The sequence below is a fragment of the Pungitius pungitius genome, chromosome 18 (assembly GCF_949316345.1).
Source record: "Pungitius pungitius chromosome 18, fPunPun2.1, whole genome shotgun sequence".
NCBI classification, from domain to species: Eukaryota; Metazoa; Chordata; class Actinopteri; order Perciformes; family Gasterosteidae; genus Pungitius; species Pungitius pungitius.
Genome location: NC_084917.1, coordinates 2955595 through 2970416, shown reverse-complemented (window position 1 = coordinate 2970416; position 14822 = coordinate 2955595). Strand labels below are relative to the sequence as shown.

The 14822-nt window shown below is 50.2% G+C and overlaps 1 protein-coding gene across 2 annotated transcripts in view; it reads right to left on the bottom strand.

Annotated features, from left to right (window-relative positions):
* Nucleotides 1–14822, bottom strand: part of fibcd1b (fibrinogen C domain containing 1b) — a 67040-nt gene that overhangs the window by 16531 nt on the left and 35687 nt on the right. For both annotated transcript variants that reach the window (XM_037484723.2, XM_037484724.2), the window contains one exon: nucleotides 5890–5986. In XM_037484723.2, coding sequence (XP_037340620.1) covers nucleotides 5890–5986 — 97 coding nt within the window. The remainder of the gene's footprint in view (nucleotides 1–5889; nucleotides 5987–14822) is intronic.

The following is a 14822-nucleotide window of genomic DNA, read 5'->3' as shown; positions in this document are numbered from 1 at the left end:
ACCGGGGCCACACACACACACACACGCCCTCCCTGAGGAATGGTCCACACGCAGTTTCAACAGAATTCAGCCGGAATTTGATCGTGTTCAGGGGTTCGGAGGCCGCGCTGTTGACACTGCCGTCTCAACGTTTTCCTCGGCTGCCACAAGAGGAGGAGAAAACTCTCTCTTTTTGTGAAGCTCCGTGTCGACCTGAACCTTCCAATGCGGGTTTTGGTGTTGAGGTCGTAGGGCCAGCCGAGTCTCCAAAGAGTCCCCCCAGAGGCACAGCCATTTGTGCTCGGGGAGAAGGAAAAAAAAGTGATGCACACTTGGCAAACACGCGTCCTGGGCAGACGAGGCTCGCCAGCCTTTTCCCTTTTGCTCTCCGTCCTTCAGCGAGTCGGCGGTGGAGCCGCCTGCGCTCGATAGTCATTTGCGTAACAATGAACCGGGAAGAATGCATGCGGCAAAAGCAAAGCACGCACAGGACCGGTGGGGTCGGAGGTGGTTGGGTCGAAACAAAAAGCCTGCTTTTAATTTGTATAACTTTCCTAAATCTAACTAAGCGGCTTTCAGGAGATGGAAGTTTACTTTGAAAAAGGCCGATGTGACGAGCCATTGACTTTTCGGCGGCCGCTTTTTTCAAAAGACATCATTGGCGCCGTCGTTGAAGGGCGCTTTGATTTGAGCGAGTGGATTTCATGGACAAGAGACAAGATCCGTGCCTCCCAGTGAGACTTTTCAGGCTACGTGCAGCGCCGTAATGACGGCTTCATTAAGCAACGTATTTGCCTCCGAGGGAAAACCCAGCAGGGGGGGGGGGGTGGCTGTGATGTGCTTTAGGTGGGCCGACACACTCGTCTTTTCAAAGGACTTCGGGGGGGGGACCCTCGGAGGGGAATGAAGCTCACGCGAAGCGAAGTGATCTTATTGAGATCCGTGCGGGCGCCATTCGGTCACCGCGGGTCTTGGGACGGGAGCGAGAGACGCCATCTGGGCCTTTCTGTGGAGTCACGGGAGATCTTCCTCAGTGATGATGAAGCAGGCGGGTTTGACTGGCGAAATCATTTGTTGGGCAGAATGATTCATTTTGGGGCTTTTTTTTTTTCTTGTCTTCAGTGTCTGCTCTGATGTCTTTTCCACTCCTGTGCAACTCAATCCTCAGGCCGGATGAAGCTGTATTTTATTAAAAAAAAGAAGGAACGCATGTTCCGTCCATCTGCACCTCACAGGTGGCTCCTTCCATTTCTGCGAAAGCCTTTCTGGATTCGTTTTCTCCGAGGTCTCCGGGCTAGAAGAAGAGAAGTTAAGAAGAGAACTCCTGCGGTGAACGAAATGGTGGATTTAAAAAAAATAAATAAAAAAAATCAGCAACAGATTTTTGTGCCGCCTCATTTGCCCCCCCCCCCGATACACCGGCTCAATGCAGAACAGAAAAACCAAGGCAGATTTAATCCAATGTCCTGCATGGATTCACCTCGCCGGCCCGGCTGGTTCTGTGGGAGAGGAACCGTATGTTCATGCATTCGGCCGGAGAGCAACGATCCATCCGTTCCGGGCTTAAGCAGTACTAAAGGCGGGGGGGTTGTTTGCGTTTGACCAAATGAAAAAGAGAAATTTGGACTTTACCTCTAAAAACGGACAAAGATGTAAAATAATTTGCACAAACAGAGCCCCTCCATTGTGTAAATAAATAAACAGATGACAGGATTCGGGCAGTTGGTATGAGTTGGTTACTCGTAGCAACCAAAAAACTAGAATTCCATTTAGAGGCATTGATTAAGCTGTTAATGCTCCACTGATTGATCAAATTGAGTACTGCTCCAGCATGTCAGGTGTTGTCTCTAAACCAAAAGACGTCGGTGGATAATATTGACTTTAAACCATATAGATGCTGGAATAATGTTGGAATAATTTCAAAGCATTAATTCAACGCTAAACGTCTACACAATAACCTCCCGGTCACTTTGAAAACGTTTCCTTTTTTTGAACGCCACTCGCTCCGAATGCTCCTGGAGGAGAAGGACTAAATGTCACAGGGGAATCGGTTGTGTCGACTTCAGACTGTTGCACAATGACGGCTTTGAGTTGGTAATCGCTTACTCCAGCGCACGCAAATTACAGCTGCAGTTAATGGACTCAAAGCCAAGAGGGGCGACATGATTACGAACAATGGATCATTTGTCTAGCCTCCATCCGCTGGATTTAAGTGCCGCCTTCAACACTTTACAGGCCCGAAGAAGGTTATTGTAATAGTCCGTTCAGATAAAGTAGGTTAGTCTCTTTGGGACGGCGTTAACCTGTTTCAAGGACCTACGTCACGGGGCAGACAAGTCCGCACCAGCCTCCGAGACCAGGTGTCTTAATGGATTTGATGGCGGCAATGGAAATGCTGCTCTGACCCAGTTTTAGGGCTCTTTATGCGTCGTCCTCGGAGAGAGAGAGAGAGAGAGAGAGAGAGAGAGAGAGAGAGAGAGAGATTACTCAGCAATAACTTTGGGTTTACAGTTACAGCCCGGTGACTTGTAGATCCCCCCCCCCCCCCAAGTGAAATCTGGGGGCTAATTAACACTTAAGCCGCCAGAGGAACAGCTGTACTGTACAAAAGGGAGGCTGGATTGACTTTGCCTAATGCGCTCGGTACCGAATTTAAGAAAGAAGGAACTGATTGGTTAGGCCCCGGCTGCCCTCTTCTCGGGTTGGCTTTCATTGCCGCTATCAGCGCACTATTAAAAGTTCAATGCAGCAACAATCCTGCTGCAGAATAACAATAATGGGAGGGGATGGGATCTTCAGATGTGGCGAGGGGGGGCATTAGCCAGCAATATTTTGTCTGGCGGAGGTAATTGCAATGAATTTCTTTCTGTAGGCTGCAGGCCAAGCATGGATCCATTTCTCATTTTTTTTGCCCTGAGGGTAATCGATGATGGGGGGTGACGAGACAACCGCACACACCGAGTGAGCAAAGTGTACTCTGAAAAGGTTCAAAGTAGCCTGCTGGCTCATTGAAATTCAGTCTGCTGAATCCCCTCCCCCCCCCCCCCCAGCTTTCCATATTCACACCGTTTTTCGCGCGGCACGCCGAGGGGAGATCGAGCTGGCACTCTAACCACGTTTTGTGTTGTGAGCGCACTCCGTAATCGCCTCGGGTCTGCGGAGGAGCCCGTATCCACTCATCCACAGAACCTCTGCAGAAGGAATGCGGCTAATGCGAGCGTTCCAACATCCGGGCCGGAACCACAGGCGCGAGCGGGCCCCCACCGAACACTGCACGCCTTCTGACCCCGCAGCCACCGACCCATTTACGCGGCGTCAGTTATTGATTACGTCGGGCTCGGGTCCGATGGACAAGCGCGTCAAGCAGATTCGTGTCAACGTTCCGATTTGTTCATTATTTCCGTTCCCCTAATTGCTGTTTGAAGTTTAAAATGCTGCAGCAGCCGACAGGAGACATACGCGTTAGACATACAAGTTAACTTACTTTGTTATTATTATTATTATGTTGTTATTACTTTGTTACTATGTTACTGTCGGCTTTAGTGAAACAACGTCTTGGTTTGATTGCAACGTGACAAACAGAAATGAAGCCAGATAGAACAAATTATTTAACATGTGAAATCATTCATTTATAATTCATCGAAAGGCCAGAAACCAAAGGACTGTATGTTAATCAGTGATGATGGTGATAATGAAATAGTGGATCTATTGTTTATTGTTGTTTGTACATCTAGCTCAATAAATTTTATATAAATTCAGACTGACATATTTTCTTAAAGGCTGTGATTTAATCACATTTCTTGCATGTGATCTGTGTATAATTCATCCAATTCCTCCCCTGCATTATAGCTACAATCCACATTGCCCTGAAGGGCACCCACATAAAGGGGGGGGGGGGGGGGGGGTTATGTCTCTGCTGTGGCATAGCACGCACGTCCATAACCTTGACCATGACAAGCACATGTTTTTTTTTATTTTTTTATACAGAAATAGACTTCTTTAAGCTCCACAGCTCCCACTCACCAGTCTGAGGTTGTGCACGCTGCGATGAGAGGTTCTCAAAGACACACACACACACACACACACACACACGGTTCCCCTTTGAGTTGTAGGCGATGTGTGGCGACTGAAGCGTCAAACACAAGAGAACAACAACGCGCCGAGGCAGACGCCACGGGGGCCGTTTTGCACGCGGGGGGATAATGGTCTGGATTACGAAACCACGGAGAGATGTTGACGGTGCGATTAGATGTTCCTCAGCTCCTGATTAAGTCACGTGTTGTGTTTCTCAACCGCCTGAGCTTCATTGCCAGTCACTTTTCGTACATGTTTCAAAAGGGAACCGCGAGAAAAGACGTTTCCAGGCTTTGTCTCCCGCTTCGTGAACAAATGTCAGGCCAATTAAAAAGCTGCAAAGGCCGGCCTGTGAAGGAAAGAAATGCTTTTCTATTTTTTTTTAAACCTGTTGGGAGTATGAATATATTAATAGATAAAAACCCAAATACACCTGTTAGAAAAAAAAGTCTAAGCAGATAACTTGGAGCCACAAGTATCCCCATGATGGAGCCCCCCCCCCCTACACACACACACATACACACACACACACACGATGAAATAAATATTTTCATGTATTTAATGAAAAATGGTGTGAAGAAGAGGAAAAAGTTCATCATTTCACACCAGAATTAATTCTTTGCTGGCATTCATTTCCTCTCAAATTTCTAAAGCGTCACGCTGCCAGCGAGAAGTAGAAGGAATTGGACAAGCGCCCTCTGAAAAATGCAAATCATGAGCAAGAAAGAAAGAAAATGAATGACACAGTTGTTGTGCTTGTCATGTGAAAGTAAAAAAAAAAAAAAGAATATAGTAATTGGATTGCTGGCCTTCTGGCTCGTGTTGTGATATTTTGGTGCTGAACAGACTCGGCTGGTGTTTGTCTGGATCGCAGCACGTTGACTCGGGAACCGATTCACTGAACCAAAGTGCCACCGAAATGCGGTCGCAAAAAAGAAATGGCCGAAAAAAAAGACAGGGGGGGGGGGGGGGGCGGGGGGCAGGTGATTGCACACGGGAGACACCGGGGCAGGAAGTGAAGTTAACCCGGGGACACGAGAGGCAGGGAGATGCAAAATAAAAATCTATTTGCTGCAGTAGTAATCGTTGCCAATTGCAGGAAATTGAAATGTTTTTCATTACTGCGTTCTCAACGATTTGAAGGGGACGGACGCATCCAACGTCTCTCCGTCTGCCTCTCGTAGGGTGTCTCTTTATATTTCTCCATGAGTGCTGCAGCTATCACCAGAGAGATGTCCTTTCTGTTTTCCGTTTGAGGGCCGCACTTCATCTAACAACGTCTGCTTCATGTAACATTTATACATTATTATGTATATGCAAATGTTTGCATCATTGTGATCCTATAAAAATCATATAGATGAGTAAACTAAAAAAACATTTAACCATTGATTTTAATCACCAGTTTAGGAATTGTTTTTGGTCTCTCTTATGTTTTAACAGATCATTTCTTAAAAGTTTACAAATAATTTTGAACGAATTAACAAATGTTTTAATATTTGCAAATACTTTCAAATAATAGTAAAATAAGGGTGAACTAAAGTTTGAATGAAGGGTGCCGTGTGTGCAGAAATGGTGCTTAAATATTGAGAGCTGGTGGTCGGTTTGTCCCTTCAGGGCTTCGGTAGGAACAATACAGCTCATTGTAATGCAAAATAAAGAGATTTGTATCACTAGGTGAATTAACACTAAGGAAATATACTTACTGTTACGGTTTCATGTGTCCCGTCGGGATATATCAACAGCAAATAAAGCTCTTAACAGTACAAATCAACTTACCAGGGTCCGGTCCTTGAATGGCAGGTCACATGACACACGTACGCACACGAGGACACTTACCGAGCCAGTGTTCACCGGTGATCTTGCCGAATCCTTCCCGGTAGGACTCCCACGCTCTGAAGAAGCTGACGGCGCCGTCCTCCCTGCGCTGGATCACCTGCACAGACAAGAGGTCAGGGGTCAGATGAGATCCCACCACACACACAGACAGAAAAAAACACACACACACACACAGACAGGGCGTCTCATCCTCCTTTGTGCATTCCAAGAGCCAATGTTGGTGCCGGAGCTCATCTAGAACTAAACTAAATGGATCTGCTCTTATTTTATTTTTTATTTTTTACAAATGAACAATGCCAATTTTCTTCCCTCTCAAAAGGCAATTTGTCGGAAGGCTTATAACAAGAATCCATTAAATCTTTGACTGACTTTGAATTAAATCGCCATGGATTCTGCATCCTTCATTGCAGTTCCAGGTGAGAGGAGGTGTTCATGAAACAATAATCCTAAAGGTGGAAGCAAAAAATCAAAACCAAAAAGCATATTTTAGCAGATATTTAACAATTTAGCTCTAGTGAGTTTGTTTTCATGTGTGTGTGTGTGTGTGTGTGTGTGTATTTGTGTGTGTGCACCACGTATGAGGTGACAGTGGAGCATCTTAATGCATTAAAAGTGCTGACATTCAAAGAGCCATGTTGAGGATTAAGGAAAATTGGAAATGTGCTCCCGAGGAGGAACTGCATGCAGATGGAAGGCTGTGCTAACAAAAGAAATTCCCAGAGACAGTTTATGTTCAACGTGACTAATCCCTTAGCAATGCCATAAGGTACCAGATGGCACCGGCACACATATTTGCTTTTAACACCATCAAAGATAAACGGATAAACCCTGCAGAGCAGCGGCAGAAATCGTCTTCTTCGTCGCGATTGTCTTCAGCGTAATCTCCTTAATCATCATCATCATCATCATCGCTGTGTCATCATCGGTTATCGGCACCATCGCAGGGATTCGCAGGGATTCTCCTCCTCATCCTCAAAGAAGGCAACTTTCTCAGGTCCCCCCCCCCCCCCCCGCTCAGAGCTCTCTGGAGTTATTGTGTAAATGATGTGGGAGGAATTCAGAGATCAATCTCCTCCCTTATCGCAGAGATATGATCGCCTTCAGAGCGCATTCGAGGCGCCGTTTCTAAACGACCTAAAAACCTAATGAGGCACCGACACAGTGTCTTGTTCCCTCTGATAACAACACCTGCACAAGGTATAAATACCAGCCGTTCCATCAATACGGGTTCCGAAAAACGGGTCAAAGACGTAAGAAAAGAAGGAATGAGAATAAGTGCTGCTGAGCTTTGTATATTTATTTACATCACCACGTATGTTTACCACCACTTTTTCTTTTTAATATACAACTCCAACGCTTCAATGACATTCGAGGTCATAAAACCACCTGCTAAACAGAGAGACAAAGGGACGCAGCATTACACCAGTGTCCCGGTCTTATCTTCAGCCATCAGCGATTATACCTCTTAGCTTCCTTAAGCTTCTACACATCTCAACCTCGAGGTCAAACTAATAACTCTTTTTAACACGCTGAGCTACTGACTGCACTGTCGTGTTACACTCATGTGACATTTTATTGTTTGTTTTATGACAACTTGGATCTTCTGACTCATAAAGAAGAAGGTTTTAGATTTCGCCCCATTAACATATTAAATGTCCTGTAGGTTTATTATTGTTTCTGATCCAATATCAATCCATAGTATACAGTGGTAGGAACTATACAAATAACATCATTACACATACAGCCAGACGACTGGGGGGAGGCGAGTGTTAGAAAGGGTATAGAACAGCTCAATGCACAGATGGAGAGGTTCAACTCTACTGTGAATTCAGCTAAATAAAACCGCCCCGGTGTTGCATGCGCACACCGTGAAGAATGTGTGAGAGTGTCATTATAACACATGGCATCAAGTGTACTACAGATGCATGAGGACACTTTAAACCAAACACAATCTCGGGGGAATAGAAAAACGTATTGTGAATGAAAATATGGTTTTTTTTATGACATAAATAGAAGGAATGCAGTGATGAAGCAAATCAAAGGACCTTGAGGGGAAAAGCGCTGCGTCACTTGACCGCAAAAAAAGACGCAGCGTCATCGTGTTACGGATGTGTCAGCGGGCCACTGTTTTTTTTTTTTTTTTACCGATTCCCAGAGTCAACTCGGGAGATTTAGTTCCACCTCTGTGTCAAAGGCACTGCAGCACAACACTGGTGTGTGTGTGTGTGTGTGTGCCAGGTGAGATAAAAGGACAGCATCCCAGTCGGCGAGGCGTCCTTCAAGCGAGGACCCCCCCCCCCCCTCCGGCCCTCCCTGGCCTCACCCCTCGTCATGACTTCCATTTGATGAACCCCTGTTAAAAGATGAGATACCCCTAACTGTAAAAGGAGCATTTCATGGAGGCAAAAATTCCACCTTAACTCACCCCGTCATCAGTCAGCCTTCTATTCCATTCCCCCCTCCCCCGTTGCCCTTCAGAACAATGCGCCGCTCACATTATCACAGCGGGCCCCCGGGCCGGGTGCGTTCGCGCAGAAGAGCCACCAGCAGACAGACGTGCAGACGGATGCGAGTCGGAGACTGAGCGGCGCCACGCTGCCGCTCGATAATTGTTCCAATGCATCCGACAACATCCGGCGCTATAAATCAGCGCGAGGCACGGACCGGTGGTCACATGGGGGCAGAACTCCTTAACTGGCACGCGGCTCGGGTTCAGGTGAGGGTTACGCATTCCAGTCGGTCGCCCCCCCCCCCCCCCCTCCTCCGACTGCCTCCTTCCATGTTGGGCATCCTTGTAAGACTGGAGAGCCACTCTCGGGTTTAATTGTATTGTTCACCCTGAAGGTCAGTATCTGTGTGTGTGTGTGTGTGTGTGTGTGCGTGCCTTCCCTGGAGACACGGCGCTCACTAAAATCTCCGATCCTTCCGTTTTTTCACAGGTTTCCAGAGGGAAGAGCCGTGGTCAAAGTGGCAGAGTGCGGGGGGGGAGGGGGGGGGCGAACATGGGACTGGGAGTGGGGAGGGCAGTGCTGTCATGAAGGACAATACGTGTGTGCGATGCATAAATGTTTGTACACACATGTGCAGCCGCCCGCGTGCTCGCAGGGATGTCGCATGCTGTCTTATACGGTCCCAGAAAAGGTCATCGTGTGCATTTCAAAAGCCGCGTAACGAATGGATTTTTTGGCCTTCTTGTTAGCGCATGCTTTTGTCTTGTTGTGTAGCGCGTCTGCATAATTGTATTCATGGTTCTATAAGCTTGTGGCTGTTAATGTTAATGTTGGAGTTTGTGGGCACTGTGAAGAAGTTTTGTTGCTTGCGGGCCTGTTTTACTACTGATAACATGCGGAATGATAGAGCCGAGGGGCAGATAAGCAGACAGCACAATGTCTCCGGCTCTCACGTTCCGGGTTGGCTCGTAAAGCACCGGTCCACACGGGGGGGGGTGGGGGGGTGGGGGGGGGAAGAGGGAAAAGAGCAAAGGGGGGAATTTATAAGACGGCCAGCGCCACAAAACATCAGCTTTTCAATTTCACCTTCAAGGAAACACAAGGCGGCGGCGTGCGAGTGTGCACCAGCGCACACGGTCGTACTGGGGGGGAGGAAATGCTTTTGATTTACAGAGCCTCCCATCGCCCCCCCCCCCACACACACACACACAAAAACACAGCCACAAACACACAGTCAACATCCCCCATGACAAATCCTTAGACCCAATGTCCGGGCTGGTGGGCAGCGGCGAGGTCAGAGGCTGACGGGACTGGTTTATCGTGCCGTCGGGTCCGGCAGACATGTCAGTTTCACCGAGGCTTCGTGCTTCGTGGAATCATGAAAAAAAATCATGAAACAAAGCGGACGCGTCACAGACCTTCGAGATGAGGAAGGAGCGCGTTCCGTAACGGACGCTACGTCACAAGCATTGCGTTTAAAAAAAAAAAAAAAACGTGCATCATTATGTCGGTTGTAGCTGCATTCCGCCGCTGGGAAGCAAAGTGAAGCCAATAAAAACGACCTTTAGCTTGCAGGAGGGAGGGGGTGGGGGGGGGGTGCGGCTTTAGACTGGGTTCACGACCTCAGTAAACATTGTAAATGTGAGTTTGCGGTCGCTCGCGTTTCCACGACACAGCCTACAACCACGAGGGCGGGGCTACCTTGGCACTAACAGGTCGTAACCATGGCAATCGTCTCTCTTCTGCAATTTGTCCTTGTTTCCCCTGGTTGAGTTTACGTTAGCGGCCCTTGGCGCTGCGGTGCACCCCCCCCCTGGTGTAGCCGCGGCCGCCGGAGGGGCCAAAGAAGGGGCCTGACGGGCCGCTCTTTAGTCGCTCGCGTTGCATCAATTCTCCCAGTTAAATTTTCATTCATAGCATGTTAATAATTGAAGCTCACGGGCCGTAGTGGGTTGGAGGCTCTGTATTTGGATCAGGTAGCTTTGTGAAAGAAGGTGCGCCTGTGTGTGTGTGTGTGTGTGTGTGTGTGTGTGTGTGTGTGTGTGTGTGATGAAGCGGGCTGATGATGTCATTTCTAAATCAGATGAATTGAGATTCAGGGAGGTGTGCGCTCGGTATCAACAGATCAACGCAGACACAGTTTGCACAAACCTGTAGCGTTTATGTATTGCGTTGGTGTGTGTCTGTGTGTGTCTGTGTGTGCCGTCTGTACGGCAGGAATAAAGGATCATTCCGGGACAGACTCTCCTCATCCAGTTCTGGCCCTCCCCATCCGTTTTTTTCTTCTTTTTCTTTTCCATACTGCAGTGTTTTTACTTTTTCCCTTTTTCTTGCAGCACTTTGCAGCTCGAAGGTAATTAATTCTTTATACGTGCTGTTCAACGCGCCCCACAAAGCAAACAACCTTTCTCTTTGAGGCAACTCTTCCCCTTTCAGAATTACCTCCTGCATCTCACAACATGGTGAGTGCTGTTTAGAGGTTATTAAATAAATCCATCTTGAAGAAGTAGCTGAAAAACCAGGAATTACAAAAAGGTACTATGGTGTTACCGTCTTTAAGATTATCATTTATCATTTAAGAATATTCACGTACTCGGCGGACGCTTCTTCTTGTTTTCCGAAGATGATAAATTGATGCACCGATTACTTCTAGTTATAGAAATACAAAACCTGTAATGATTTATTACAGGTGATTCATTTCAACTTTCCTCTACCTTTTTCCCCACCATAGCTTTTGCAATCCGAAGTGCAAGGGAAACCATTTTAACCCCCCGACAGTGACATCGAGAGAAACCAGCGCAACGGTGCTAACGAGGAACCCTCTGATCCGTCACCACCTCGCCAGGCGCTCGCTAAAAGGCGGTCGCACCGGGCATCATCGCATTAAGCTCCCTGTAATCTCTGCAGTAGATGAAGGCTACTTAACAGGCCGCCTTAAGCTCTTCAGCAGGCTTTCTGTCACCTACCGAAGGGCCCCGCAGGCGTGCCCGGGCAGACGCCCCACGACCCGACAGACCAGAGCGCGGGGCGGGGAGGAGGGAGGGAGGGGGGGGGGGGGAGGGGGGGTGGTGTCACCACAATCTGGCATGTGAGCAGGCTGGAAAATAGGAAATGTGCCAATACCTTGTTAGCTGGCGGGCATGTGCACACCGTGAGCGCACTGCGTTAGCGCGTCACCGGGTGTCACCGGGTGTCAGCGGGGTGCTGTCGCTCCACATCGACTAATTGAAGGTAATGTGCGACATCTCCAGAGAGCGATTAATGCATCGGCAATTACAGCAGGGAGAGAAACAGGGATAGAGGAACGGTCACGTCGAATCAGTTGCAAAGGCTGCTTTCCTTTCGTAGATTTCGGATGAATCCAAAACAGACGGAGGGATTGCAAACAAAATACACACATAAATACGACAGAGTCTGGCGAAAGCGCTCATGGATCCACAGCGCTTTGCACCGCTGCCGTCTTCCAAACATTTGCTGGTGAACGGTTTAGAAGGACACATGTGTTCTGAACACAGCTGCAGCAAAGAGGGAACAAATTCATTCCGCAGGAATGCCTTCGCAAGGACACGAGCACAATGTCCGCATTTGCATGTACTTACTGTAGGTAAAAAGATTAGCCCGGTCTTTAAGGAGCAACCTGATTCTTTAAACGCCACCTAAACCTGAAACGAGGTTTCCCTTATTGGGTTAAGGGATTTAGAGAAGCCAGATTAACACCAGTAGACTTGCTGCTAAGGCTTATGAAACTTGTTTTCTTTTCGCCATGCATGACAAAGACTACAGAGCATGGCAAGAGGGGAGCAGCGCGTCAGGACCAAAGCCACAAAATGAGGTCAAAACCCTGTGAATTTCCAGCCTGCGGGACAAATAAAGGATGAGTTAATCTCTCATCTGATGTGATAATAATAATAATAACACAAAAATATACATGTAAATACAGTCCAACAGCCAATTATGTCACTAACTCACAGTGCACTGAATCCAAACATTTTGAAAACAGTGTCACGGTTTGGGTCTGCTTGTCTTATTTTGTAGCTTTCTTGTGTCTCGTGTCTCTGGGTAACTTCACTTCCTGTCCTGTGATTGCCTGATTGATTCCACCTGTGTCCAATCACCTGCACCTCCCTTGTGTATTTAAGCCCTGTGTGCCAGTTGTCCTTGGTCGCGTCATTGTCCATGTCAGTCCTCGTTGGTGCACGTTTTTGGCTTCTGTTTGGTTCTGTGGTGAATAAAGATCACCTTCTGAAAGCTCTGCGTTTGAGTCCTGCCTGCCTGCCTGCCTGCCTCCGTCAACCTGCACCCAGCACCGATCCTGACAGAATGACGCGACCACCTAAGGACTCAGCAGACTCCTGGTGCAACTTGGGCCCGGAATACCTGGATGTAAGAAGCCCGTTTTTCCAGCGGAAAACAGATTTCATCTTTGGTCCCAGGGGCTATTGGAAGGCGTGCCTTGAGCTAAGGGACATCCTCAATCCGAGGAAGAAGGGCCCGGGGAGGAGGAGGATACGAACCCCTCCAGCCCCGGCTCCTGACCCGGCCCAAAGATGCCCGTCAGCGCCCGTTCCTGCGCCGAGACGCCCGTCAGCGCCCGTTCCTGCGCCGAGACCCCCGTCAGCGCCCGTTCCTGCGCCGAGACGCCCGTCAGCGCCCGTTCCGGCCCCCAGACGCCCGTCAGCGCCCGTTCCGGCCCCGAGACGCCCGTCAGCGCCCGTTCCGGCGCCGAGACGCCCGTCAGCGCCCGTTCCGGCGCCGAGACGCCCGTCAGCGCCCGTTCCGGCGCCGAGACGCCGGTCAGCGCCCGTTCCTGCGCCGAGACGCCCGTCAGCGCCCGTACCGGCCCCCAGAGTCCAGTCTCCTGGCCCGTCCCCACGGCCCCTGGTCGTGCCCCCTCCCTCCCATCCCTTGGTCCTCTCCCCCCCACCCCTGGGGGCCGTCTGGGATCCGGCCCTTGAGGGGGGGGTGGGGTCAGGGGGTGGGCCGACGCAGCCGCACTGCTCGGCGCCCCCCGCCATGACGACGCCGGAGCCGCACTGCTCGGCGCCCCCCGCCACGACGACGCCGCAGCCGCACAGCTCGGCGCCCCCCGCCACAACGACGCCGGAGCCGCACAGCTCGGCGCCCCCCGCCACAACGACGCCGCAGCCGCACTGCTCGGCGCCCCCCGCCACGACGACGCCGCACTGCTCGCCGTCCCCCGCCAAGACGACGCCGGAGCCGCACAGCTCGGCGCCCCCCGCCACAACGACGCCGCAGCCGCACTGCTCGGCGCCCCCCGCCACGACGACGCCGCACTGCTCGCCGCCCCCCGCCAAGACGACGCCGGAGCCGCACTGCTCGCCGCCCCCCGCCACGACGACGCCGGAGCCGCACCGCCCGGCACCCCCCCAGACCCTGACGCCCGGTCGCCGACCCGGCACGCCCCCCGAGACCCTGACGCCCGGTCTCCGACCCGGCAGGCCCCCCGAGACACTGAGGCCCGGTCGCCGACCCGGCAGGCCCCCCGAGACCCTGAGGCCCGGTCGCCGACCCGGCAGACCCCCCGAGACCCTGAGGCCTGGTCGCCGACCCGGCAGACCCCCCGAGACCCTGAGGTCCGGCGGTCATCCCGGCCGGAGGGACCCGACCCCGTGCCGCCGACCCTTGGAGTCCCCTGGGCGGCCGGGGGTTGTCGGGTTCCCCGCCCTCCCTCCCTTGTCTGTTTTTCTGGGTTCCACCCTCCTTTAGGACCGTCTGGAATTCGGTCCTTGAGGGGGGGGTTCTGTCACGGTTTGGGTCTGCTTGTCTTATTTTGTAGCTTTCTTGTGTCTCGTGTCTCTGGGTAACTTCACTTCCTGTCCTGTGATTGCCTGATTGATTCCACCTGTGTCCAATCACCTGCACCTCCCTTGTGTATTTAAGCCCTGTGTGCCAGTTGTCCTTGGTCGCGTCATTGTCCATGTCAGTCCTCGTTGGTGCACGTTTTTGGCTTCTGTTTGGTTCTGTGGTGAATAAAGATCACCTTCTGAAAGCTCTGCGTTTGAGTCCTGCCTGCCTGCCTGCCTGCCTCCGTCAACCTGCACCCAGCACCGATCCTGACAAACAGTTATGTTCTTGACAAAAAATAAGATTGTGTGCAAGGTTTTCAATGCCTTACGAAATATTCACAGATAGAACACAGCTGCAAAAACATCCTTCCTGGATTTTTTTTTTCTTTCTCAAACCAATAAACTAAACAGAGATGAAATATTGAAGCGCTGGCGAGGCGGATGGAGACACTGAAAAGCCAGCGCCGCACACTCAGACGGGCTCAAAGGCACTCGCAGCCTCTAAAGGAGCGACGCAACACGCACACAATCCTACATTCAATCTAAAACTTTTACTTTTCAGTTCTTAGCTGAATTGTATATTTGAGAGTGATTGCAGTACCCCTGCGCCCCCCCCCCCTCAACACTGCACTCTGATGTATCTACTATCATCCATTATTAATGCCGTGGTCATTTT